General features: G+C 37.6%; 2 protein-coding genes and 2 pseudogenes across 3 annotated transcripts in view; 1 reads left to right on the top strand and 3 right to left on the bottom strand.

Moving 5' to 3' along the window:
* Positions 1-1,909, bottom strand: part of LOC113067850 (envoplakin-like) — an 18,061-nt gene extending 16,152 nt beyond the window's left edge. The window contains exon 1 of the mRNA XM_026240339.1: positions 1,849-1,909. Within this exon, the coding sequence (XP_026096124.1) occupies positions 1,849-1,889 (41 nt within the window). The 5' untranslated portion in view covers positions 1,890-1,909. The remainder of the gene's footprint in view (positions 1-1,848) is intronic.
* The window catches only part of LOC113067858 (cysteine protease ATG4D-like), a 591,286-nt pseudogene extending 571,461 nt beyond the window's left edge, over positions 1-19,825 (bottom strand).
* LOC113067563 (galactose-3-O-sulfotransferase 2-like) lies at positions 10,261-11,383 on the top strand (annotated as a pseudogene).
* On the bottom strand, positions 13,074-19,851 carry LOC113067860 (cysteine protease ATG4D-like). 2 transcript variants are annotated; one of them, XM_026240355.1, is made up of 10 exons: positions 19,717-19,851; positions 19,030-19,316; positions 18,390-18,715; positions 16,137-16,437; positions 15,220-15,281; positions 14,884-15,032; positions 14,708-14,786; positions 14,543-14,619; positions 13,411-13,530; positions 13,074-13,298 (listed from the first exon to the last, which is right to left on the bottom strand). In XM_026240355.1, the coding sequence occupies exons 3-10, from the start codon at positions 18,517-18,519 to the stop codon at positions 13,134-13,136; spliced, it is 1,083 nt and encodes a 360-aa protein (XP_026096140.1). In that variant the 5' UTR covers positions 18,520-18,715; positions 19,030-19,316; positions 19,717-19,851; the 3' UTR covers positions 13,074-13,133. The 2 variants fall into 2 exon arrangements, with proteins under 2 accessions (XP_026096140.1, XP_026096141.1); XM_026240356.1 differs by having other exon boundaries at positions 19,030-19,270; positions 19,717-19,825.

Here is a 19,851-nt window from a genome sequence, read left to right as displayed (position 1 = left end):
CGTCAGATAATAGACATGACTCACTTAACACACACTGAACAACAGCTTTCTGTTCTCCCTCCTCTAGGAAGATATGGAGCGGCACGAAGGGCAATAACATAAAAACATACCAAATATTATTTGAATAAAATAAAAATAAAATAACTAAATATTAAATAATTAAATACTAAATTTAATAAATATTAAATTACATTTAAAAAGTAGCAATATAAAATATAATAAATATAAGATAAATAAAATAAAATGTGAAATATAACTGAAAATAAAATATAAATTATAAAAAAATGAAATATAAAATAAACATAGAATTAAATATATATTCTTAATATATTAATACATTTTAATAATTTAAAAGTAATATCATAAGAAAAAAAATTATATAAAATAAAATGTAAAATATAACTTATAAAGAAAAAAATTACATAAACTACAGTAAAATAAAAATGCAAAAAGCTCTGGCAAATTTCTTATAAATGAAACTATTAATAAAATGAAATAAAATGTGCTTCCTTGAGTTACACAGAATTATTAATTTTTTTCAATATTGGTGAGTATGTGTTTTATTCAGCAAGCTGAAATGTATGTGACGGTATGTAAAATATATATGAATAAAAAATGATGTTCCACCATTTTTAAATCAGCTCATGCATAATTAATAGTGTCATAAAAGCTGCATGCATGTGTAATGGTTACACAAGAGGTGTGTCTGCTGTCTGAGAGAGAGAGAGATAGATCCCACATCCTCTCCTGTGTCTCCTGGAGGTTTGTATATCACACATCAACTCGCTGCAGTTTAGAGATGTCCCACCCCACAAACCGTCAGAACTAGTTCCCCTCACTGACTGTCAGCAGCATGTCAGGATCCTGCGACCTGATTGGCCGACGCGGTCATCCGCAGTGAGGCTTTCAGTTAAACCTTATAATCAAGGCCATAGGCACTAGTTGAGAAATACATTTGTAACCGAATATATTCCACTTTGATAATATTAGTTAATACATAAAGTATAATACAAATTAAATTAATGCTTATTCAATTTATTCCGATTAAAGTTTCAGTCCAAGCACTTTACAACAAGGTCCCAATAGTTACATAGCAAAATATTTGCAACAGCATACATTAATCTTTTTTAATGCAAGTTAATATAATATATGTGTAAAATGTGTCTTTTTTTTTCCTTCTAGAAGAATCTTTCTGTCCAGTACGTTTACACTAGCATCCCATTAGTTGAGCAACACATTTGTAAACGTATTTCTCAAACACAATTGTTCATTGTTAGCTCATGTCAGCTCAGGTACATTAAATAAAACTAACAGAAACTTTTGATGCATCAGTAAATATTGAAATGACCATTAATTGAGATTATTACATGCTTTCTTTCATTGTCAGGTCATGTTAACTAATACAATGTTCACAAAGGCAGTCTTATTGTCAAGCACGACTGGTTTTTCTTGTCACATACTAAATTAATTTCAATATTTCAGCTCCATGTGATGCATTTTTTGTTGATTAGTCACGTAATGAGCAAAGACACGGATCAGCCCGTCATGCATTATTTTGCAATAACGCCAGTTTTACGGTACATTATCCCTAATAAAACCTCCAGCTAACTCAATGACCCGTGTGTGTGTGTGTGTGTGTGTGTGTGTGTGTGTGAGATACGGCCCTGCCCTGTCATAAAGATAAATCACACACTCCAGTCAGCTCACAGCTATTACACATAAACCGCTTAAAGACAGATCTGCCATTCATTCAGGTGTGTGTCTGTGATCTTATGACCCATAATGCTCTCGCTACAGGTGTAAACATCATACGAGAGCCAACAGAAACAAGAAGTGATAGAAACTCACTGCCCGGCCTTGACAGGACTGTATTCCTTCTTCTTAAACATGCCGTGTGCTGCGTCTGTGATCCGTCTCTGCGTCTCTGTGCTGTCCAGGTCCCGTCTGTCTTGTGCTATGCTTGTCTGTCACCTGCTGTGGCTCCGCCCACTGAAACAGGTGTGTCTCATTCAGGCAGTTCAGACTGGACGTACCTGTTCCTGTCCAACTCTTCCTCTTCTGCACTCTGACCGTCCCCTGAAAAACCTGCTCGACTGACGATCCCCAGAAACAGCGATCATGTGTCACAGAGCAGATGGAAATGCTGATTTTAATGCATAGACAACTTACACACATATATATACACACATTACTGTTCAAAAGTTGATGTTTTTTTAACAAACTTAAACTTTTATTTGGCAAGGATGCATTCTTCTGATCAAAAGTGACAGTAAAGACATTTATAGTGTTACAAAAGATTACTATTTCTGTTTTTGGGCTTTGCATGAATGTAAATATACGGCAATGAGAATTATTGGGTCTGAAATGCTAAAAATCAATAGATTAGATTAGATTCAACTTTATTGTGATTGCACATGTGGGTACAAGGCGATGAAATGCAGTAAAGAAATATTAATCTGCTCTTACAAACGTATAACAGGTGTGTAAATGCATGAGTGTTTGGTGTGTGGTGGAGCAGGAATGCTGTCAATCCAGTCAGATGAACATTAGAAACTCTCTCTGACGCTGCTCATTTATCAGCATAACTCAAAAGACGAGGCATTAAGCCACTCACACATGACATACTGTCAGTCTGTTATTAATCCCATCGAGTCACAGAAGGGTAATTCAATGCACAGTCACCTGTGACAGAAGAAACTCTGTGTACTAGCGTCCCACAGACAGATGAAACACCTGAGGGACACATTAAAGCTAAACCTGCTCCGACACGCATGCGGCGGCGTGTTAGCGTGCCGTTCTCAGCATTAGCGCTGATCTCTAGAGTGTGTTCAGCCTGCAGGGCATCTCAAATAATGTTTAGAGCCAAATTAAATATTTTGTCTGCATATATATGGTTTTTTTTTTTCGTTCAAAAAGTACAAATATCTAAAGATTCTTATGCCAAAATGCATTTATTTAATAAAGAAAACTGACTAATTTGCCAATCAAGAGTGAGGTTTAAAAAAAACTTTTTTTCTTTTAACTGAAGGATTAGTTAACCCCATTTGCAATAAATATAATCGCCCTCAGACCATCTGAGATGTAGATGATTTTGTTTCTTCATCAGATTTTGAGAAATGTACTGCAGCATTACATCTCTTGCTCACCAATGGATGCTCTGCAGTGAATGGGTGCCGTCAGAATGAGAGTCCAAACAGCTGATTAAAACATCACAATAATCCACAAGTAATCCACACCACTCCAGTTCATCAGTTAATTCTTGTGAAGTGAAAAGTTGCAAGTTTTTAGGCAATACTTCAATCCTTTGCTAAAATATGATTCCATTATCCGCATTATTGCTTTCTCCGCTGAAAAAGTCGACTGGTCTGAATGAGGAGAGAAATCTGCACAGATCAAACACCGTTTATGAGTCCAAAACAGATCTAAACAGCTCTAAACAAATATTTGGGTGTATTTTGATCATGTGAGAGACAACAGATGGACTTTTTCACTGGATGAAGATGATGATGATGATGATGATATGGATTATGGAGTTGGAAGCAGCAGTTTGAAGTTAAAACATCTTAATAATAGATTTGTTTCTTACCAACACAGCTTTTCACTTCACAAGTCATTAACTGATGAACTGGAGTGGTGTGGATTATTCTGATGTTTTTATCAGCTGTTTGGACTCTCATTCTGACGGCACCCATTCACTGCAGAGGATCCATTGCTGAGCAAGTGATGAAATGCTACATTTCTCTAATTCTGTTCTGATAAATCCTTTAAGTTTATTTTTCTAAACACACTGGCAGATAGGTGTTTTTTTCAACATTCACTATGAACTTCAAGAGCATCTGTACAGAATCCCTGTCGAAAGTCCCTGAAAGGATCAATGACTGTAAAAACAGTCACAATATCATCAATCAGAATAAACATGCCAAGCAACATAGCAACTTGCCGCATCACTTTAGAATCTACTGAACATTCCAAACACAGCTCGTCCCATCAGAATTCTGAATTTAAATTATTTGTTGGAATATAATTCTCCCATTCACTTTTCTTTAAACAAAGACTTGTGTATAATAACATGCACATCTGTTAGGTTTTCAATATGGAAGAAGAGGATCATCCTAGACAGTGTTACTAAATATTTATTCATATTCGATGCATTTTAGATTCTATTTGTTTTTAATGTTGGACAACACTGAATGTGGATTCAGTCTTGTTATGCATCCACCCTACAAACAAACACAGATGAATAACACACACACACCGGCTCTCACACTGATTAAAATAGACTGTGAGAGAGAGAATGTGTAAAAAAGTCAGCGATTATGACCTTAAATATTAATAACGTTCTTCGCATCATTACATCCAGCTTCCTATTACATCACATAAATGTTACCTGACCAACACTGACCTCAAAAACACTTCAGTCACAATTGAACTGCATTAGATAATGCAAAACAATCTCATGGCAGTTCCTACATATTTTACAAGCAGGAGGCTAATTAATATGAATTCATCAGACCTCACTCATACAAATTCGTATGATTTTGACGTACAATAGCTTAGCCCTAACCCGCCTCTAAACCTATCCGTCACTGGGGTCTAGACAAATCATACAAAATCGAACAAATGAGGTACTACAAATGTGTATAAATTAGCCACCTCATAAAACATGCACGAATTGACCGTGAAATAGCATTGGATAAATGTTACAATATACAACGAACAAAATTATAAACCCAACATTTTTCATGAGCTGAACTCAAAGATCTAAGTCTTTTTCTGTTGTTCACAAATCTGTCTAAATCTGTGTTCGTGAGCACTTCTCCTTTGCTGAGATAATCCATCCACCTCACAGGTGTGTCATATCAAGATCTGATTAGACAGCATGATTATTGCACAGGTGTGTCTTAGGTTGGCCACAGTAAAAGGCCACTCTAAAAACAAAAGTGTTGCATTTATACTTTTGTTCAGTGTATATTGTCTTAGTTTTCAATATTGGATCTGATATTTTTTAAACCAAACTTTTTTCTTTTTTTTTTATACAGTAAATTACATTTTGCTTTTATTTCTATATTACTGCCTTCAGTAGAGCTGCTTAATAGCCAAGTTGTTTTGCAGTTATATAAATAAATGTGTCTATGTTGACATCTAATCCAACGACATTCAGACATTAAGTAGGACAATTATTTAAGTATAATGCATATTGCACTGCACCGTAACAAACACTATGAAAAAGCGTGACTGGTCACCAGCACTCAAAAGAGATGCATTTCATCCACAGATTAAATGAGCCTGTCACTTATACCTCATACTGATTAGATTATCTACTGTACATTCACTTCAAAGAAAATACATAATCAGTTTATTTAAACAATACTGGTGCAAAGAAGACATAATATTTACTGATCCTGCAGTGTATTAGAACTTAACCAGGATAAAAGAAAGCCTCTAAAAGTGACAAAAATGGCATTTTCCCATATAGCTAGTAAATCAGCTTGATATTTTATCTGTTATCTAACATTCAGTGTATTTTGAAATATTATATTAGTCATCTCAGCGGGAGTCTTGTTGAATGTGGTGCCAATTAAAGAGTTTTAGTTCTCTTTTTTCATGGAAACAAACTAAATCAGTTTCTAGGTAGAAAAATAATTACTAAAGGTCAATTATGACACCTGTATTTGGCAACAAGAGTTCTGCAAACGTGATTCACAATTAAAAAGTGAATTAAGCCGATATCAAGTGTGGAATGCCTGAGCGATCTGATGTGTGTAACATCAGTTTATTTGTACCCTAGTATCTGCAATGGAAATGTGTTTTTTTGTGTTCACAAGACTATTGAAACAGGTGTGTCTCCTTCACACCCTACACAGGAACTTAACACACATACACACCTACATACCTGCGTCCGGACAACACACACACACACACACACACACACACATGTAAACTGTAATCATGACCAAACGCTCACACACCGACCGTTGTTATATTGACCGAATATTGACCTTGGCTTGAAGATGACTTCTGTGTGAACAGTGCTTCAAACATCACTACGCTTGGTCGCGAAATTTTGCTAATGTGACTGCATATTAATTTCTATGATACTGTTATATTTAGGGGTGGGGTTATGGGGGAAGCTTCATTCGTTCATTTTTTATGGTTCACATTGTGCAAATTCTTACAATATCACCACCTCTTAAAAGTGTTGTTTACCCAAAAATGAAAACTATATTAACAGCAAATGAAATTTTGGGGTGAACTATCGCTTTAATCTGCAGAACTTTATTCTTACCCTCCTCAGTTACGGTTATATCAAGGGGCGTGGTTAAAGGCGGAGCCTCATTCTTACGTTTTTCATTTTTAGTTGGAAGCACTGTCTCACGAATAACAGAGAATTTGGCGGGGAAAGAGTTAAAAATTTTACACTTTTCTGTTCTATAAAATAAAAGCATGTACAGTATTATAATGGTACAAAAAAATAGTGATAACATCACACAGAAACATAATAAACCGTTACGAAGTTCATACCTGTTCAGGTTCTTCTCCAAATAGTCTCGATGCCCTGCAGGTTCTGCTCACAACACACATGAGAACACTTTTAATGTCATTCAAGACTAAACACACAGCATTTGCATATGTATGCAATAATGTGAGATGATCTAACACACACTCATACACACACACACACAGCACAAATCTACAGGGAGAGACTCGTCCCAGATACTTCAGTCCAGCTCCACCTACTAATTACAGATGATTATAAACACAGAAATAGACTTCACTGTACAGAGAATGAGATATTTATATCATGTGAAGTGCGGTTAAACCGTATGAATAACTGTCAAATACTGTGAACTTACCGGTTCAAGTCAAAAAGGCCACGCTCTCTAGATGAGACTCGTGCCCCTCTTTCATTGAGAAGTCTTTGAGATTTATTGATGTTGTTGTTGTTTTGCATCCTCTTCTAAAATTCTAAAATTGGAATTTTAAATGTAAGACACAAGAGGCAAAGACACTGTTTTAATGCACTTCTGAGATATTTGGGCTATTTTGTTTCCATAAATGTGTCTTATTTCAGACTATAGTGGAAATAAAGCCACTCTGAAGTACACATGTTTTAGACCTTTATCTATATTTGAAGGACAAAGCATACTTAATCTTTACAAATGTTACTGGAATGTTGGTATCCATTAACATGGCAAGATTAAAACTATCTTTAGAGCACTGCATCTTTTCCCTGTCTGAGTGGACTTTGAAGATGATCCAGCACTGAAGCTGCTGTATACGAGCTGTCAGCGTCTGTCATCTGAGCATCCGCCCGTAACAACCACATTTATTAGCGGCAAACAACAGGGTTTGAAGAATGCAGCGCTGCCTGATGTGTGCCAGAGGTGAACGTGTGTAATAACATCAGCAATAAAACCTTATCGGCACACAGTGAGGGCGATGTGTGTGTTGTGAAAGTGTGTTTCTCAGTAGAGGGTTGGAAACACTGAAGCTTTATGGCGGAGGTTTTGTAGTTTAAAACTCAGAAACCTATTAAACGCTTACATCTTTGTCAGCGCACTTTACTTCTAGTGTCAGCAAAGTCTGAAACACACCTTCAGCTGCGATCAGACGGGACTCTGATGTTGTTCCACACATATTTCTGCCAGTATTTACTCTAATACGACGCTGGAAATATGCTCGCCTCGCCCTTCGCCTCTGCAGAACACAAGATATGAGGCACAATCTCACGAAAACCTGTCGAGATCAGCATGTACTGAAGAGAACGCCATCAAGACTTCCATGATCCTTTTTTAAACTCCAGATTGTCATCATTTTAAAAATGAAAAACCTAGAGATTGTGAAGTTTTAATAATTCCTGGTTTGTTTTCCTGCCCTTGATTATTGCTGATTTAAATAAAAATATTGCATCAATCGTCAGTGAGAATACAGGGAATCTCAACCATTTTGGATACATTATGATAAATGTTTTCTTACATAACAGTATTGAGAATTTTGCAAGAAAATATTGTCACAAATGCATTAAAAAAGTAAAAATAAATGCAAAAAATATACCCTTGTTAAAAAAAAGATCTCATTTGTAAACGACATAAAATTAATTATAGCATCTAATAATCTTAATGTCATTTTCAAAACATTTTTTTATCAAAATGTGCATCTTTTGACATAATTGATTCATTGTGAATGAACATGAACAACTATTTCTACTTTAGTAACATTAATTAATATTAAAAGTAAAAATGTACTGCTTACTGCATTAATGGAAACTAACAAGAACTCACTTTTATTAACTGTAATTCTGACATTTACAAGTATATTCGTTTTTTTCCAAATCAAATCAAAAATTGCATCAGTGAATGCACTGTGAACATCTGTATTTGTATTAACTAACATTAGTAAACGCTGTAAAATGTGAGCTAATGAGATCTCATTGTAAAGTGCTTTCTTTCTATGAAATGTGACCTGAGTGATGTCGGGATCAAATTCATCAGTTAGGTGTGGATCTGTGCTGAGAAGCGACATTCATGCATGTAAGCCTCTTTTAAAAGTGTGGCTTTAAATCTTTTCAGCCGTGCATGTGGAGAATTTCTGACCTTTAGAGTTTGCCTGATCCGTCAGCAGTGAATGAGTGAAGCAGCGCTCGTGGTAAATCACAAATGTAGACTGAGTCTCATGAAGTGGTCAGGAACGTCTTTGGGTCATACTGCAGTTAACCTCTAGATACAAAGAAAGAACAATACATGACATTTAGAGAGTCAGAGGACTACTGTAGTGGGACAAATATAATAACTGCATTATTTCAACTGACATCATTTTTTATGCACATAATAAATTTAATATATGCCAATTAAAAATTGCTGTAAATAAGGCAAAAAAATATTTAAAAATATTATATATATATATATATATATATACAAAATGGACAAGAAATAGCTTTCATCTTCTTTATGTAAAATATAGCCTACTTTCTTTTACTATATTATGGTAGAAAAAAACCTATTGTTAACAGGCAATAAAAATTTAGGCAACTAGATTTAGTCATCAAAGTTGACTGAATGAAGCTGTAATTTGGTTTCGAGTTAATTCTTAATTAGGCGTCTAAGTAATTATAGTTTAAGAGAAAAATCTTCATTAGCATATGAGCACTTGACACATACTTGCCAACCATTTCTCATAATAAACACAAAATAGCTTATAACAGAGAAATATTTACACATGAGACTCATCATTCATGCTGTACACAGACAAATAAACATGCAAACGTGTGAATAATTACTCATGAAGGAGAAGTAATGCTGATTTCACTCACCACCAAAATATAACGTTTTATTTACATAATATATGCTTGTTCTGTGTATATTTATTATGTATTTATAAATACACACGTGCATGCATATATATATTTAGATATAAAATATACTGTGAAATTGATCAAATGAAGTTGAGTTTAAAACAAGAACAAATATCTACTAATGGGGTCAGAAAAATCTACTTAAATAAAAGGTAAAACCAGTTTTCAGATCCCAGATTTGTTCTTGTGTTGAGCATGAATTTACCTAATTGTGTCCAGTTTCTCAGAAAACAAGATTTAATCTCTTCACGTTGCATCGCAAGACAATGTATCTTGAATTAAGGATGTTTACACATTAGTACTGGAATAAAGGACAAAAACACAGAAGATGTGCAGTTATTTCTTTCTTTTTGCAGTGCTTTCAACATTTACTTAAGATTTTACACTCTGATTTGAGAGCTTTATAAGATCTTTAATCCTGTAAGGACAACTTACAACTTTTTAAGAACCCTAGATATCTAAATGAGGATTTCTGGATGCAAACAAGCTTTTGTCCTTATAATTTTTGCCCCCCCCCCCCCCCCCCCCCAACACCTCAAATCTTGTCCTGGAGGGCCAATAAGCTTCAGAGTTTAGCTCCAACCTTGATCAAATTCACCTACCTGATGCTAAAGACAATGATTAGCATGCTCAGGTGTGTTTGATTAGGGTTAGAGCTAAACTCTACAGGAAAGTGGATCTTGTGGGCCAGATTTGAGGATCCCGGTTTTACACTGTCTATAAGCGTGACTGATACTCGAGCCAACTCTGCTCTAACTGCGGACTAGGTGGGAGTCAGACTGCCCACTAGTGGATGGTTAAAGGTTTGCTAAATCACATTCATAAATCCTCAATGGAATGTCTCTGAATTAACTGATGCTCACACACCCCTTGACAGGTGCTTGAAAACCCCTGGCTTTAAGGCACCAATGTGCAACCTAAAGGGGTAAATAAAATGTGTTACTTTTTTTGGTACTGCTACAGTGACATCTTTTGCACTTTTTCTGAGAGTGTAGGTTGGATGGATCAAGTCAGTCATTAACAACATATTCTTGACCTCTTTCTTCAGACCATTAATGACTGTTCAAGGGTTTTAGTGAGCTTTAAACCAAACAAGTTCTTCTATCTCGCTCTCTCTCTGTCTCAGATTTACAGTGGCATTTGTGGATGAGTTGCCTCCGGGTTCATCTCAGTTTGACTTGCTCTGCAGTCACATGCGTTTGGACCTGCGGGAGGTGAGGAAGGTGATGCCCCAGAATGCTGTCTTCATCACGCTCTTGCGAGACCCAATCAAGACCTTTGAGTCAGTCTTTGGGTACTACACCTCCACTGTCCCAGCGTTCTTTACTGCACATCGAGCCGCCTCCAGCGAAGGTAAATCTGCACTCTGTGTTGCTGGACTCTCCGGAGATCTTCTGGGACCCGAAGGAACCTAGGAATGGTCTTGCCAAGAACCACATGAGCTTTGACATGGGGCTCAACCACCAGAAGTGGAACGGCTCATGGCCGGAGGACTTGGCCCAACTGGAGGAAGCGTTTCACCTGGTGATGTTCGCTGAGCACTTTGATGAGTCCCTGGTTCTCCTGGGGGCTCTTTTCAGACTGGAGCATGAGGATTTGGCTTATCTTCGGCTCAATGTTCGTGCCGGCAACAGCATGACAGAGCTGAACGAGAACATGCAAGCAAAAGTGCGATTGTGGAACGTGCTGGACATGCTACTCTACGACTTCTTTGTGCAGGTGTTCTGGGAGAAGGCGGCTCAGTTCGGGACGGAAAGGTTGAAAGCAGAGGTGGAACGACTCAGGGCCTTTACTGAGGATGCAAGACAGAAATGTGTATCCAGGGCTGAGGTTCCTCCGGGAGAGCTGGAGGACTTGCTGCGCCCATGGCAGGTGGAAACGGCCACTAGTTTGGGATAAGAGGTGCAGGGGAACCTGTCGCTACAGGATCAAGGGTTCTGCATTCGGATGATGCTTCCTGAGCTTCAGTATCACTCGCACTTGTACTTCAAGCAGTATGGTAGAGATACGAGAGCCGCTCCAGCTGACTGAAACCTTGGACCAGGTGGGGACTCAACGGTCCCAGGCCTGGTCTTGGCTCATGGGACTCCATCAACTCTTCACAGAACACGTCTGGTGGAGTTGAAATAAGATGGACCATTGCACCATTAAAATGCAAGTCCTGGATAATACAGGATAACAACACTCCTTGCCCAAACGGTGGTCTTCATCAGTGGTTCCCAACCTATGTCCTGGAAATCCCCAAACAATACACATTTTGGATGTTTCTCTCATCAGACACAACCATTTCTTGGAGTTTTTAATATCAAACTGATGATCTGAAACAGGTGCTTCTCATTAGGATAGTTGTGTCCAGTGATCCTGCTCTTGGAGAGCCAATGTGCCAATGTGAGCCAATGTCAGCTGTTTTATTAAAGTTAGCGCTAAACGCAGGTCAGTGGCTCTATATGGAGAAGGACTGGACACCACTGTATTAGGAAGACGTACAAAATGTGCAGAGTTGAGGGTAATTTAAGACAAGGATTGGGAACAACTGGTCTACATCGATCTTGCACAAAGATCTGCACTGTGATAACCACTCGCTACCTGTACTACACTTACAGCCTTTGATGTAAACCATGGGTGTCCAATTCTGCTGAGCGTCACTTTCTGGCTTCCTTCACATGCAACTGGGAATTTCCTACTACCCGATTTTTAAGACAGAATTATACGCTTGTTGCATTTAACGGCTTTATTGTTGGGAAGAATAGGAATCATGGAGGACACCTGGTTCATTCATGCCTATTTCTTGGGAAAAAGCTAAAATATTCTGAAGAGTTTCAATGAAAATCCTATTAATTTTTAATTAAATGCAGCGTCCCATTCTTTGACAACCATATAAACGTTAACTGCACTATTGTATACATTTACCATAGATTCTAAAGTTTCAATCGAATACATGCTGTTATCATGTGAAACTATACAATATGCATCAAACTGTTATTTATATAAGTAAATATAGATGGCTGTAAGGGCAAGTGAAAGAAAGTAGAAGATGTGGGGGAAAAACATTGCGGTTACCATTTAAATATTTCTTTCTTCTTGCATGTTCAAAGTTCATGGCATGGAAAGTCAGATATAAACATTTTCAACAAGTATCCCAGTTGCAAATATGACTTGAGATGCTTTTCATGTCTATTTTTCATTCTGGGTTTACCGACCTCTGTTCAAAAGGGGACTGCAGGGGGGAAATCATAAGTTAAAAAATAAATGAAATGAAATAAATAAATAATCAGTATATACAGTAGTTGCTGGTGTTAACAGCAGATCATATGTCTTAAGAATTTGGGTAGAAATCTACGTCACAACACCGACAAAAAAGGGCTGATTTAAAATATTTTACTTTATCTTTGAAAAATTAACATGACAATAAAAGCTCTCACTTTATACAGTAGTCAGACAAACAGCAAAATGCAGATAAAACGATTCTAAATCACAGTGTTTACAACAGCCAAATCCCATGTTTGCCTGTCAAAGAGTAACGTGTGCACCTCGTCTCTCTGAGAGCCGCACTGTCTGCTGTCATTAGCATCACACCAAACACATGTAATCTGCTTAGCCTCCTGCGCAGCCAACTCTTCACAGCCTCCCGTATGGTGCCTTTAAATACAGTAACAGCAGCAGTCTGTAAAAAAAACACTCGAAGACAGACAAAATACTCCAAGTGAGTGTGGCAGTCTTGATCACATGACTGAAACTGGAGGAAGTACTGGAGCACCAAACAGGAAATAGAGTGTGTGCATCACAGGAGCACAAACTCCTCCAAACAGCTCTTCTTTTTGATTCGGGCCGGCCTGTCTTTGGACTTCATGTGAGTGAATGAGTCTGACGTACAGCTCATCTCCTCCTCATTATGACCCTCCACAAACGTGAAGATGGGGTACTTCTCCTCGGATGACGTCAGAGCCTGTCCATCAGAGGAAAGACGGAGGGGAAGTAGTAGATATTGCAGGAATTTAGATGCGTAATATATTCAGAAAAAGCTTTGGTTTTGTAGCATGTGCTTGTCTTCCTCTCACCTTAGTGACGTCTGAGCACAGATCCTGGAAATCCGCTCTGCTTCCGGCGTAGAAACCCACCGTACAGCTCGGGTCCATGCGGTTAAACGGCATCTTCCTGACAGTTTTACAGTGAAACGACTGCAGACAGAGACAACAGACAGAGGCATTTATATAATCAATTCAGATTTATCTGTAAAGCGCTTTTTACAATGCACATTAATTCAAAGCTTATCATCTGAAATATATTAGTAGCAGCAACTTTACATGGATGCTCAATCTGGTGTTAATCGAGAAATATGTGTGTTTATAATGATTTAAATGGTTTATTAATAAACGTACGATTAGTCGACTAATGCTTCAAATGAATGACTACTTTTATTATATTGCATTTCAGCAAATTTGAATTAAATTGAAAATCAAATAAGTTTTTTTTTGTTCATTTTAATCAATGAAATTATTGACATTTTAATCAACTATAACCCTGTATTCAAAAAGGGGAGGCATTTAAATATTTATATAGTTTTGATTTATATTTTGAATCAGTTATCATTTTTATATTTTCAATTTTACATATTATAATTTAAATTTTTGTTAAAGTTGTAATAAATTTTATTCAATGTTTTTGTCATTTATATGAGGTTTTATGTATTTTATGTATAGTTCTTGATTTCTATTTTAGTTTTTGTTTTAGTCATTTTAGAAATTTAAACAGAAATAAAAATATGTTGAGTTGGACACTATCTGCAATAAAGCAGATTAAAAAAAAAAAAAATTATATATATGATTAATATTTTTCTTAGTTAAATTAAAAACAACCATGTTTTTATATTTTATATTTTAAATTTCTGTTTTGCAAGTATTCCATTTTAACTTTCGATTTAAATTTTGTGCAGTTTTTTCCATTTACTGGTACTCATACTTTTATTTATATGTATATTTTTGATTACTAATTCAGTTTTTGTTTTAGAAATCTTTGTAAAAATAAAAATAAATAAATAACGAACTGAAATAAGTTTACTGTATTATATATTAGTTTTTATTATAATGTTTGTTTGTTTTTTCAGTTAAAAAAAGTTTTTTATTAGTTTTAGTTAATTATACAAACCCTGTAAAAGAGAAACGGAGGTGTGTTCTTTAGATACGTGCTCACCTCTAAAGGGAAGTTGTCCTGTTGGACGTCTACAGCAGCCTGACAGTAATGAGGATCCAAATAGATCAGCTGATCATCTGCATGAAGCACACAGAAACCACAAACACACAGACGCTGAGCGATTCGTTACACATTACAAACACAAACATGTGTCACGTGACTCACCCTGGAATCCCACGAAGAACAGCGAGTGTTTGGGTTTCCCTCCGATGATCCCCATGCAGCAGCGCAGCTCCAGCAACCTCTGCACACACACACACACACACACAGAGAGAGAGAAAACATGAGTTCAGACCATCACAACAGCATCACTTCACGTCTGTGTGTGTCTCGTAACACACCTTGACACATCGGGTGTAAGCCGGATTCAACATATCAGAGCCCAAACGCACAGGCACCAGCAGAACCAGCGGCTTCCAGCCAGACCTGCAGCTCGCGGAGAGATCTGTACGGGACGTCCCGCACAGGTTTAACACGTCTCCAACATACACTACAGAGAAACACAGAGATTTAGTGCTGAGGAGTTACAGCCTGCTCACAATTGATCCATGATTATTGCAGTTTGCGCCAAATTTGCAGGTAATCTCCTGCAAAAATAAAGACCGTTTCCAGATGAGAAAAAAAACAGGGGGACCTAAAACTGACCAGGATTCATTGCTAAATCATGACTGACGGACCTGTGCAGTTCTGTGCCACGTACACCGCCAGATCGGACACCTCGGACGCTGCCACGGCCTTCCTGAAACACACGAACATTTACCTTCAACCATCACCGAAAGGACTCTATATTGACATGCAATTCAATTTATAATATGAACAATAATATATGTTATAATGCTATAATGTGTTTTTCACATGTTGCATATGAAATTACTGAAATATAAAAAATGCCAGCAATACACTATGAAATGTTGTGCATTACAGTGATTTTACCATAACATTTACTAAAAAACAATTGCATTATTTCAAAATTAAAATAAATAAAATATAATATTAACATTTACTTAATTTTACAAAAACATAAAAACCTTTTTGTTTCAGTCAGTCACGAAATAAAAATTTCACATTTTATTTAGTTAAGTACTAAATTTACTAACACTACAAATGAATTAAAAATTGCAATAAAATTAAAAGCTAAGGAGACAATGACTAAAAAGCAACAAAAGTACTAAAACATAAAACAATTTTTTTAAATTCAATTCTTTGTAAAAACAAACTGCAAAAAATTATTAAAAACTAAATAGACATACAGTTTTTAAAGAAAAACGGATAAAAATAGGTAAAACAACTAAATTGCTAAAATGTTTAAATATAACTAAATCAACAAAATAATCATCTTTGCGCACAAAAAGTATTCTTGTAGCGACATGAGGGACATGAGTGTGAGTATTTAATGACAGAAATTTCATTTTTGGGTGAACTAACCCTTTAATATAGTGTCCAGATCTGTGTTCACAGGTGTATAGTATATTGGCTTCAAATATAGCTCATCCAATCACATTAATATTTCCTCGCATGTATGTATGTAGAAGCTGTGTTCTCAGATCAGTTCATTAAGTCCCCTGTGCTTTAACCCACTGCACGGTTCACTTACTGCAGTATGTTGGCCACAATGGCCGGTCCGTACCAGTCGCCCGCTCTCTTCCCAGAGTCCCTGCCCAACTCCACCAGCCGGTGCAGGCCGAACGGGGCGGAGGGCAGATCGCCGAACCAGGACACGATCCTCCTGTGAGTCTGCTCCTCGTGAGTCTCACAGTCTAGCGTGGTTCCCAGACTGCGTCTGCGATGCTTTCCTGAGTCGCGCCGGCTCTCTCTGAGGGGACCGTCCAGCACACGAGCGTCCACCACCTCCAGGTCATCTTTGGTCTGATGATGCGTCACAGGCCACGTCCAGCCTGAAGAGAGTCACACAGACCAGATTAATGCTGCTCTTATTTTTGTACATAACTGTGCAAGTATAGTATAACTTAAAATAACTGTTTTCCATGTGAGTATGATGTAAAATGTTTATGCAGAATTGTGATATATATATATGAATTTTTACTCATAATTTAATGATTTATTTGCAACATTTTATCTCAACCTTTTTTCTCAAATGTTTATTCTCGAAATCTAATTCTCCAGGTTTAATTTCAACATTTTATTTCCAAAATTTTCTTGAGATTTAATTAGTTTAATCTCACATTATTATAACTTTAATCTTGGTTTAATCTGGTTTTATTTATTTATTTTATTATTGCTTGGTCCTAATCCTCTTCCCTAAAAAGGGACATATCTGTTAAAAATAAAAAAAATTAAATAAATAAAATTGTTATTATGTGTATTTTCATTTATAATCTATAATCATTTATAATTGCATTAATTCATATGAATTAATCCAATATTAAAAATATTAGGGGTGTAACGGTTCACAAAATTCACGGTTCGGTTCGATTCGATACACTGATGTCACGGTTCGGTTCGGTTCGGTACGTTTTAGATACAGCAAAATGTAAAAACATCTCAACTTTTCAGAATGCCGCAAGCGCACCGCGGGTCATGTGACAAGAACTAACCAATCAGCTTCATCCTTTCCTGTAACAACGTTGAGAGCTCAGCCAAGATGTAGGAACAGCTGATCATAGTTGTATATGGATTGCAATTTTGAAATAAATTTAGTAGCAGAGTTACTGCAAGCGATTTTTAGAGCTGCAAATCCATTTATCCTTCGCTGAAATTTCCGCGTCTCATGGAGAGAGCACGTCATTGTTGCTTAGCAAAGACAGACGCCTCATGAGCGCTTCTGCCCGAGCGCTTTGGAAAGGAGGAGAAAGACGCGCTTAGCGTTTTCTATGCGTTTTTAGGCACGATATGTGAACGCTCGCTCGCTCACTCAGGCGCTCGCTCACTCAGCACGCGCTGAAGGCTCGTTGCAAAATGTCAAATGCATATAACAGACCAGAAATATAAGATCCTAAAATAACCAACAGGTCTGGTGTTTGGGTGCACTTTGGATTCCCTGTAAGCTATAATACCGGTGTCTAAATGCTGCAGGGAGAGTTTGTTGCGTGCATGTTTCTCCTTTTTTTCGTCTTTTCCCAGATAGTACTGACGCATATATCCCAGATATTCCCGCTGGTGTTTTTTTTTTTTTTTTTTTTTTTGTATTCCCGCTGGTGTACCCTGTCATGTTGCAGATGCGACATACCGTTGTTTTTTTATCCACCACTCTCTTGCCATCACCATTATAGCTTAAAGGGAATCCAAAGTGCACCCAAACACCAGACCTGTTGGTTATTGGAGGATCTTCTCATTTCTAGTCTGTTAAACGCATTGGCTATTTTGCAACGAGCCTTCAGCGCGTACTGAGTGAGCGAGCGCCTGACTGAATAGCCTAACATAAACATATAAGTTGGTGTTTTTTCCTTCTTCGGGAGTGTCAGGGGCGTTGCCTGTTGCGTTGTTTGGGTTATTTGGCTACCTTGTTGAACGCATATCATTATATTTCTCTCTCGCTTTTTTTTTTTTTTTTTTCAAATATAATTAATCACTCCAACGAACCGTTCGGTATACATAATGCGTACCGCGTACCGAACCGAAAGCGTCGTACCGAACGGTTCAATACGAATACGCGTATCCTTACACCCCTAAAAAATATGCATTTTTTTTTTTCAAACTATTACAATTAATTTCTGTCAATAATGGTTATACATGTTGTCCTGATATGTACTGTCTATAGTTTAGTCAGACCAATATTAATTGATCTCACACTAAAACCTGTGCAACTTTTTGAACCTTTCAGAATGTGTTGCAGCTTAAAAAGGTCTGAATGCATTAAAGGGTTAAGTCCCTTTAGGTGTGTCTGTACCCGCGGGCATCATGTGCAGCATCAGTCCGTGAGCTAACAGCATCTGTGCGCTGCGGAGCATGCAGCCCCATCCCGCGTCAGACGTGAGCGCCGAGCCGTCCAGCGGCGGGATACCTCTCCTGTAGGTCATCCACAACAGAGAGGAGAACGCCCGCCGGAAACACTCCCGCTCTCCTGAGAGGAAACACACACACTTACAGTGAAAACACCACACAGCGAGCCTTCAGTCACTCACTGCTTACCGCTGTAGCTTAGCTGATAGGACTGTCCCAGCAGACACACGGGGATGCTCTTACTGAGGCGCGGCCTGCTCTTCAGAGACCAGCCTGCACAGAAACAGAGCTGTGTCAAGATGACAGTGTGACCTCTACATCTGGCTTTAGTGAAACCAGTCGATTAGTGAGGGAGGAAGGTCAAGGACAAAACAGTAGAGCTATCAAACAGCTAGAAATCTACCGGCTATCTTTTGATATATATAAATATAACTTATATAATATAATATAACATATCATGGATTCTGGACGGAACCGTTTTCAACATTTACAATAATAAAATGTTTCTTGAGTACTTAAACTGCAAGAAATAAAAATGTTAGGACACCAAAATATAGTTTTTTTTTTATAAAAAACTGATCCCACACCTCCGTATCTGACATTATTCCATGCTGAAATGAGTTTTGTTTTGAGCTTGGTCCTGTCCTTTGACTCCTGGACGTGTCCGTCAGCGTCTGTGCCCAGCTCCAGCAGGCCCGGGTTCGACAGGTTGACCACCTCAAACGACGCTAGGTCATCTGTGGCCTCCGTCCCGCTGTCAAACTCATCACTCAAATCCATGATCCCTGGGATACTGTTGCCATGACGCCCGGAGACTCTGAATCCCTGCTGTCCAATCAGAGAAGGGATGCGATGCTTGGATGTTATAGTGAAGCTGTGGGACAGTGATACAAAAGTTAATGTGTAACACAGCTCTTTAGAGGAAAGTACTGAGCCATGTGACAACCACGTGACTGAAGGAATCTGACAAATGTGTCAAAGCAAATGTTAAGCCACATTATATCTTAACTCCCATCTACAGCACACTACAGTAATAAAAATGTTAGATAACTATTATGTGTTTATGCATTAAAAACACGTGATGATTTCGGTTTATCTTCATCTTATAGTGTGACACTACTATGGTAAACTAATGGGAGTTACAGTGAATTTATAAGTTTGTTGTTGACTGAGGTTTGTTGATACGGAAATCATGTTTATACGTGCAGATTCACCTCTCGGATAAAAAGACGGGTCAATATTTGAATATTTGAATAACGTGGTCAAATCCTTACCTTAGAAGTAGCTTTAACTGTTATGTCATTGTGAAAAACGCAAGATTTTAGCTGGAAACTTACCGCAGTAAGTTACAGACATACCACGACGCCACTGCCTGACTGAAACTCCGCCCCTTTCCTCCTTCACTCTGC

The sequence above is a fragment of the Carassius auratus genome, linkage group LG28B, assembly GCF_003368295.1.
Source record: "Carassius auratus strain Wakin linkage group LG28B, ASM336829v1, whole genome shotgun sequence".
NCBI classification, from domain to species: Eukaryota; Metazoa; Chordata; class Actinopteri; order Cypriniformes; family Cyprinidae; genus Carassius; species Carassius auratus.
This window is presented reverse-complemented; position numbering and strand designations above follow the sequence as displayed.

Coding starts and splice junctions, on each gene's coding strand:
- LOC113067860 (XM_026240355.1), bottom strand. CDS start 18,519: ATGACCTACAGGAGAGGTATCCCGCCGCTGGACGGCTCGGCGCTCACG. Junction 15,282..16,136: donor ATTGTGGCCAACATACTGCA/GTAAGTGAACCG, acceptor CGTGTGTTTCAG/GAAGGCCGTGGCAGCGTCCG. Junction 13,531..14,542: donor AGGACAACTTCCCTTTAGAG/GTGAGCACGTAT, acceptor CTCTGTCTGCAG/TCGTTTCACTGTAAAACTGT.